Here is an 8,862-nt window from a genome sequence, read left to right as displayed (position 1 = left end):
TCCAGCTTCCTGAGCTCTTTGTATATATTGGATATTAGTCCTCTATCAGATTTAGGATTGGTAAAAATCCTTTCCCAATCTGTTGGTGGCCTTTTCTGTTTCTTAAGTTATTCTTTTTTCCTGATCTTTCCTTTATTGAAAATAGATCCTTTTCTCAGAAATATATCCTGATTATAGTTTCCATCCCTCTATTCTTTCCAGTTTTTCCCCACCTTCCCCTCCAGATCCACTTCCTTTCTGTCTCTCATTAGAAAAGAACAGGCTTCTCAGAGTTAGGAACCGAACATGACAAGTTAAAATAAAATAAGATGACGCAAAAACTATCATAGTTGGACATAGCAACCCAGTAGGAGCAAAGGAGTCCCAAGAGCAGGCACAAGAGTTAGAGACATGCTCATTCTCACAGCCAGAAGTCCCATAAAAATACTAAGGGACAAACCAGTATTTTTATTACCGGGTGCAGACCCATGTTGGTCCTTGTGCTTGTTGCTTTAGTTCGTGAGCTCATACACTGCTTAGTTGATTTAGAGAACCTTATTCTCCTGATGTCCTCCACAGGCCCTTATAATCTTTCTGCCTCCTTTACTGTGGGATTCCCTGGGAGGTGGGGATTTTCTGGGGACTTCCCTTCTAGACTTCCAAATAATGTCTGGGTGTTGGTCTTTGCATCTGTTCCCATTTGCTGCTGGAGGAAGACTCTTTGATGATGACTGGATAAAACACTGATCTATTCTTTTCCCCCCTCCCCAGGGATATCCATGCATGTCCCTACAGGCTTCTTCTTTACCTAACTTCTCTGGATCTATGGGGGGGTGTAGCTTGGTTATCACTTACTTTAGTGCTGATATCCATTTATACGTGAGTATATGCTCTATTTAGCTTTTTGGGTTACCTTTTCAGGATGAGTTTTTTTTTTTTTTTTTCCTAGTGCCGTCTACTTCCCTGGAAAGTTCATGATGTCATTTTTTTTTAAAAATAAAACAGCAGAGTAATATTCCATTGTGTAAATGTACCTAATTTTCTTTACCAATCCTCTGTTAAGGGTAGGTTCTTCCTAGTTTCAGTTCCAGGACAGTCAAGGCTACACAAAGAAATTCTTTCTTGAAAAACCAAACAAAATCCAACCAACCAACCAACCAATAACAAGCAATCAAAAAGAAAGCTTAAAGCTACAGTGAACATGGTTGAGCAAGTGTTCTTGTGGTAGTGGGAGATGGAGCTTACTTTGGGTTAGGGTTAGGGTTAGAGTGGTATAGCTGGACCTTGAGGTAGACCAATTCCTAGCTATTTCAGGAATTGCCATGCCATATTGATGTCCACGATGGCTGTACTAGTTTGCACTCTCGTCAGCCATGGTGGGGTGTTCCTCTTGCTTGGCATCTTTGCCAGAATGAGCTGTCGCTTGTGTTAATGATCTTAGCCATTCTGACAGGTGTAAGATGGAATCTCAAAGTAGTTTTGATGTGCATTTGGATTCCCTGTTCAGACCTGTTTCTCATTTTTAAATTGGATTGTTTGCTTGTTCACTTGTTTAATATGTAGCTTCTTGGGTTCTTTATATATTTTGGATATTAGTCCTCTTATCTTTTCCCATTCTGTAGGCTTTGTCTGAAAGACAGTGTCTTTTGCCTTACAGACGTTTTCAAATTTCATGAAGTTCTATTTATTAATTGTTCATCTCAGGGCTTGCTGTATTGGTGTTTTGTTTAGAAAGTTTTCTACCTTGTCAATGCATCCAAGGTTATCCCCCACTTTCCTTTTTTTTTTTTTTTTTTTTTAATCAAGTTCAGTGTGTCTGGTTTTATGCTGAGGTCTTTGTTCCACTTAGACTTGAGTTTTATGCAGAGTGATAAGCATGGATCAATCTGCTTTCTTCTGCATGCAGACATCCAGTTAGACCAGCAGCATTTGGTAAAAATGATGTGCTCTTTCCAGGGTGTATTTCTGGCTTCTTTATAAAAAAAAACCCAGGTGTTTCTTTGTATGTGTATTAATGTCTACATCTTCAACTCAATTCCATTGATCAATGTGTTTGTTTTTATGCCAATACCATATGATAGCTCATTAATACAACTTGAAATCAGGGATAATGAGACTTCAGCAGTTCCTATTCAGTGTTTTTCCATATAAAGTTGAGAACTGTCTTTTCAATATCTGTCAAGGATTGTATTGGAATTTTAATGGGGATTATATTGAATCTATAGATTGCTTTTGGTGGAATGACCATGTTTGCTATGTTAACTCTACTGATTCATGAGCATGAGAGATCTTTCCATCTCCTGATATCTTCTTAAATACCTTTATTCAAACTTTTTTTTTTTTAGTTCCAGTGGGCTTTTATTGAGAAAAATTAACAAAAAGAAATAGTCAGGATTTTACCAATCATCTTTTCTGAACCAAACTTTTTAAAGACTCAACTCCATATATATATATATATATTTCCTTTCCTCCAATGTTTTCAAAATTTTAAGTTCCTCCTATTCAAAGTGGAACTGGTCCCTTGTGACTAGGGATATTAGAGTATTCTTATTTTTACTGAACAAAAAATTGTAATTTTTTTTTCTAATTTGTTTCCAAAAAGGGAAGTGACTCTGCACTCTCCAGCCCCCCCCCATCCCCCAAGAACCACTGGTTAAAATACAGCAGCCTGCAGCTTAGTAACCCTAGCCACCCATTCCTTGCCCTGCCCAGCTCTGTCTAATGGAGATTTAAATGCATGTCTGTTGGAGTCTGTCAGCTGTGGAGGGACAGAGTCCAGGCCAGGCTAGCTTTCTCTGACCTCTTATCTGTTTCAACCCTTGGACACTTAACTCTTTGTTCCTAGATGAGTTTTTACATTAGAGAAGAAAATAGGTTTGCTTTGGAAGTTTAAAAAACAAACCAACTATCTTTATTGTGCTGGTAAGCTGGCTCAGTGGTTAAGAGTGGGAAGAGGCTGATGTCTCTTCCAGAGGTCCTGAGTTCAGTTCCCAGCAACCACATGATGCCTCACAACCATCTGTAATGGGATCTGATGCCCTCTTCTGCTATGTCTGAAGACAGCTACAGTGTATTCACATACATAAAAATAAATAAATAAACAAATCTTTAAAAGAAACTATCTTTATGAATATAAAGTAGAACTACAAACTCACAATCTTACACATGCTTAGAGTTACCCCAAGATATTTTTTACTATTTAAGTCTAGAGTGAGAGGCGCTAGTGTGATTCGCTGCAACAATTTTATAGCGGCAGATAGCCTCTGATCTATTCTCGACAATCTCCACATTTCACCCTTCCCAGACCCTTTAGATTTCCCCTTCACCCATTCCTCTCTCCATCCTTCTCTGAACAGTGGCTTCTGTATTTTCTCATCTTCTTGGATGTTTTTGGCAGAAGTAATTTAGATGGATAATTTCCCTTAGTAAACTAATTCAGCTTTGCTCCACTTCCCCAGTATGATTTTTTCTACTCTCTTCTCAGATTATCTTTCAGCTTTCCCCACCTCTACCATATAAACAAAAAACCAGAAGATAGGTGGGGAATACAAAAGAAAGAAAGAAAGAAAAAAGAGATCTGAGGGTAGGACACAGATCTTTACAGTCCTCTTGCTTTCCCACTGTTAATACCTTGTACGAAAAATGAGCTTGGTTTTGCTGATGGTTCTCAAAAGCTATTGTCAGTAACAGCCAATGCCTTCTCTTTTTCAGATAGCAATAACTTTCCTGATGGCTGTTGTGTTACAGAAAGCTATCCTCACTAACCTAATTGTACTTCTCTTTACCCTCTTTTGGGGGTGCGTGGGGTTCACTGTCCTGCACAAAGAACTCCCCCCGTCTCTGGAATGGATTCTGAGCATCTGCAGCCCCTTTGCCTTCACATCTGGGATGGCTAAGGTAAACACATAGTTTACTATTGATGCTGCAAACGGAATTAATCCGTGATGACTCCTTCTAGTCCTGTCTGGTTTTAACCAAGAGTGTTTACTGTTGCATATTTCCCACCACGCAGACAAATTTGCTACGTTATTAAAAATTTGCCATCATGTAAAAGTTAAAATAAAAATTGCTAGAATTTTACTAAAAAATTCTGTATAAATAGGTTTCAATCATTTTGTTGAGTAAACTATGAATCGGTTATGAAAATCTTTGAAGATCTAAGTACCTAATACAACAGATTTTATAAAGACCATCAGTGTACTTGGGATCTCATTAAGAAATAGAATACCGTGTTCATTCTGAAGCATGGTTAAATATGGCATTCTTCAGTAGGTAACCATTTTGTGAAAATTACTTCCTTACTGTTTATAATCACCCAAGTGTAGGTTTTGAAATACAAATATTTGTTTCATCCATTTTTAAATTTATATGTGATACTATATAGTATTTAAAAATATTGAACCTTTTCTGCCCAGTATTCTGTTAATAGTCTCATGCATAGCCTTGAATATAGCTAGAATGTAGTGTTATATACCATCTTATTGTATGCCTACATTATCTTCTTTTTGATAAATGAAGTAGAATTCCAGGCTTTGATGGCTTTCTGATAAACCTATTACAACTATTCTTTCATGTGTTTCTGTACACCAGTTCAGTTTGGTGTATTCAGAGGAACTGGATAACAGACTAGTGTACGTAAATCTTAAAACTCACTGCTGTCATTAAATAGTTTTATAAAATAGTTACATCATCTGACTTTTATAAAAATGATGCTAGAACATTACAGTTTTTCTCAGTCTTCACTAACATTTGTTTTTGTTAAATTTTCAAGTATTAGCCATTCTGATGAAGATGTGATATATTATTATGTTCATCAGTTTGGGTTTTCTGCATGCTAGAAAAACCTGGATGCCTTTTCCTGTAGCATCTTTTGTGTTTTTTGTTTTGCAAATTGTCTATTCAGATCTTTTCTTTGGATTTTTATTGAGTCTTCTATATTTTCCTTATTACTTTACAACAATTATTACATTTGCTGTGCACCAGACTTTTTTCAGTCATTACTAGGTTTTCTCTTTTCTTATTGATTTCTTTGATGAAAAGAGATTTAAGAGAAAGGTTTTTTAAAATTTTTCTTTTATATACTTATGTGTGTTATGGGAAATATTAAAAAAATGAACCTGCTAACTCTCCATCCCGCACTCCTGCCATTGCCAATTCCCTGGAGCTAGCTCCCACACCTGGTGATCTCACTCACACAGTGGTCTCTCAGCCTGCCAACTCTCCACTGTGCTCCTGCCAGGCCATTTCTAGGGCAAGCTCCCCTGCCCCCTGAGTTTCTTTCACTACCACACATTTCCCAACGCATCCTTGGTTAGTCAACTCAACACCTAATTACTCGGTAGAATCATGACTCTCAAGCTTATAGTTAATCAATTAGATTTATGTATCAATACAATCACAATATACAAGATGCCAATACAATAATTTCAGTCAACTGATAATGATAAAGCTTTAACCCAATTATTCTAACCTTTTGATAATATCACGTGGGCCTACATTCTGATTCTTTCCCTCCTGAGACCTCTCTGTCCCTTCCTCTCTCCCTCTTTGCAAATTTTCATTCTACCTCCCTTTTCCCTGTCTGATCACAGGCCTCCTCTGCATTAATGTAATTGGACAGGGAAAATCCTGCGATATATGGGTGCGCTGAATGTATGTGTGTGTGCTAGGGGCACACATGCACAGTCAGGATTAGAAGAGGGCATCGGATGCCCTGGAGCTGGAGTTGCAGATATCTGTGAGCCCTCTGGCATACTGTACAGTTCTGAATCTTTGCTATAATGGCGACTAGAAATGCAAGCAATGGAAACTTTCACATTCCACTATTAAATATGCTTTCCAGTAGACATCTCAGCATCTCAGTTTGTGAAAAAATCTCCTGTATTGTGAATGGATACCCGACTCTCTCAAGTGCTTTCTCTGTATCTACCAGAGTGATTACATCCCCTCTCCCGCTCTATTGTGCTGTATCCAGAATCATATTGATTTATTTTCAAATGTTGACTGAGATTTGCGTTTCTGTTAACTTTAGTCACATATATTGTATATTACTTGGTATACCTTTATTAAAATATTTCATTAAAAAGTTAATTTTCCAATTGGATTATTTGTTCTATGCCAACTTATTTACAAGCTTAGGAATTTATTATTATTATTATTTGAACCTTAGATTATCTTCCAGGATTACAACCTGAATGGTGTAGTATTTCCTGACCCCTCAGGAGAATCCTATGCAATGATAGCAGTATTTTCCATATTGGCTTTTGATGGTCTTCTCTACTTGGTTTTGGCCCTGTATTTTGACAAAATCTTACTCTGTAAGTAGCCGGATTTTTTTTTTTTTTTTTGATCTTTCAGTTACTGATTATTTAGGAAAGTTTTTCTCAGGATGGTATTAAAATAGCCTTTCAGGCGAGGCTAAATCTTCAATGTCAGTCTGAATTACTTACTTATACTTCAAAGTCACAGTAAATAATATATGTAAAATTGTTCTAAGTTTGAAATAATTATTTAAGTCAATTTTGAAATATAGTTTTATATTAATTAAGTTTAATTACTTTTTATGTGTCCTTCCAATCGTTTTGAAAGAGTGATAGTATGAATTTATATCAAAACAATCATAAAAAAAAGCAGGCCTGAGTGTAGGAGCAGACTCCTGGGAAGAAGTCGAGGGCAGCAGGGAGGCGGGCAGAAGACAAAGTCTAAGAGGAATCTGATGACAATGAGTAATATGCAAGGAAGAACCTGTCAAAAATTAAAGAGCATTTCAGGGGGCTGGCTGCTCTTCCAGGGGGTCTGAGTTCAATTCTCCCAACCACATGGTGGCTCACAACCATCTGTAATGGGATCTGATGGGATTCTTCTGGTGTGTCTGAAGTCAGCAACAGTGTACTCATATAAAATAAATAAAGCTTTTTCAAAAAGCACTTCAGAAGAAAACTTCAAGAATAAGCAAAATTAGTTCCGGTTATGGCTTAATACTGGGATACTACACTGTAGGAACATTTTCTAACGAAGATTTGTTAGTCATTATTCTCAACATTTTTCTATCTTGTTTATAATTACAAATATAGAGATTATGCGGCTAATTTTCTTTGTCTTGCCATTAACCAAAAAAATCCACATAAGCCCAAAGTTCCTCCACATGTGCTAGAACCAGAATGCTCATCTCTATACTTGGTTTTGTTCATGCTTTTAAGCTTTGATAGTCCCCCTACTTTGATAAAAGTTACTGTTGTCTTATATATATTTGCATGCCTATGGTCCATTATTTCTGGCTTATATATAAAGATCCTTAATAACAAATAATATTTAACTTCTTTTGCCTCAACAAAAACTTTACAATATTGTCATATATATCTTGAAAAAATAAAATTTCTATATGTGTTATTTTTCACTCATTTAACTGTATATGAATTTATAAACTTCAGTGTTATATTTAATTATATTGGCATGACCAACCTAATTAAGTTTCTAAGCATGTCTATAATTATTTTATGTGCAATATTGATAATTGTGTTTCTAAAAATTACTTGATTTCACCTATCCTCATAGATATCTTTTAAATGACATATTTCAATTATTAGATTTATATTTTGTTGAAAGTTCTATTATATTAATTTTTGCCACGTTACTTTAGATTTTCATTATTAGTTTTCTTCTGAATAATAGGAAACTTGAAGGAAAAGTTGTATCTTGTTTGAACGTTCAAAATATTCCATCTTTTCTTAGCAAGGCTTCATTATTCATTATATTGATCGGATACTTTATTGATTTTACTAACTAGATGGGGCCGAGCACCGGTCTGCTCCACTGTTTTTCTTGAATCCAACATCTTGTTTTCGAAAAACAGCTAATAGAAACAAGGTCATTGAGAGAGACCTAGACCCCGATCTTCCTTCGGATGAGTATTTTGAGCCGGTAGATCCAGCATACCAAGGGAAAGAAGCCATCAGGTAAACATATTCGCAGCTGTGCTAATATTGAGTAAAGGCTAAAGAACTGTTAAATGCCAGCTAGCTACCTGTGAGTCTGTGGCATCGTCTTTATCAGCATCAACCTAAACCATTCACAGTCCCCTGTAATAACCAATTGTTTTCCTTAAATGCTTCCTGAAAGGGAAATTCCCTTGGATGCCGTGTCTACTGATGGTTCTCAATCTGTGGGCCTTTATCCCTCAGTTGGAAATAGAGTTGTTTTATATCACAATTCATAATAGTAGCAAAACTACAGTTATAGAATAACAATACAAATAATGTTCTGGCTGTGGGTCACCACAACAGGAGGAACTGTATTAAAGAGTTGCAGCGTTAGGAAGGTTGAGAACCACAAATCTGTATGTTCTACCCTGGTCTTATGTTGTGTGACTACATGCTTGTATTTTTTGTGTCTACATTAAAATTTTTGTCATTGTATTGCTTTGTCTTTTTGAGACAGTGTCTCCTTGAAGTTCAGGTTGGTCTCATATAATATTTAATAGTCAAAGAGGACCTTGACCTAATGTTCCTCTTTCCTTCACCACCCAAGTCCTGGGGACTGCAGGCATGTGGCTCCATGCCAATTGTCCTTTTAAGACAGAGAAATTGGATGTATAGAAGGCACACAAAGAGAATATCATGTGACAGTAGGGACAGAAGTTCGAATATTTCCAGAAAAACAACAGAATGTCCTCCCCAAATGCAAATGATTATTTTCATCTCTGAAATTAGAAAACACCAGTTTCTCCTGCATGAGAGTCTCTTTATTAAAATAAAGTATTAAAGGCCAGCTACACAAAGCCAACGGGTGTCACACCATGATCCCCACGCCCCAGCCAAAGGCTAAAACTAAATTTCTTTTTTTATCTTTTTTTTATTATTATTTTCTTTATTTACATTTCAAATG

General features: G+C 36.4%; 1 protein-coding gene across 3 annotated transcripts in view; it reads left to right on the top strand.

Annotated features, from left to right (window-relative positions):
- LOC110331454 (ATP-binding cassette sub-family A member 6) overlaps window positions 1–8,862 on the top strand; it is a 68,317-nt gene that overhangs the window by 15,305 nt on the left and 44,150 nt on the right. For 2 of the 3 annotated variants that reach the window (XM_029545732.1, XM_029545734.1), the window contains 3 exons: window positions 3,691–3,876; window positions 6,149–6,296; window positions 7,766–7,934. In XM_029545732.1, coding sequence (XP_029401592.1) covers window positions 3,691–3,876; window positions 6,149–6,296; window positions 7,766–7,934 — 503 coding nt within the window. The remainder of the gene's footprint in view (window positions 1–3,690; window positions 3,877–6,148; window positions 6,297–7,765; window positions 7,935–8,862) is intronic. The other variant, XM_029545733.1, reaches the window with a different exon arrangement.

Source organism: Mus pahari, chromosome 14 (genome assembly GCF_900095145.1).
Source record: "Mus pahari chromosome 14, PAHARI_EIJ_v1.1, whole genome shotgun sequence".
Classification (NCBI taxonomy): domain Eukaryota; kingdom Metazoa; phylum Chordata; class Mammalia; order Rodentia; family Muridae; genus Mus; species Mus pahari.
Note: the sequence above shows the minus strand (reverse complement) of the source record. Positions and strands in the feature narration are given on the sequence as shown.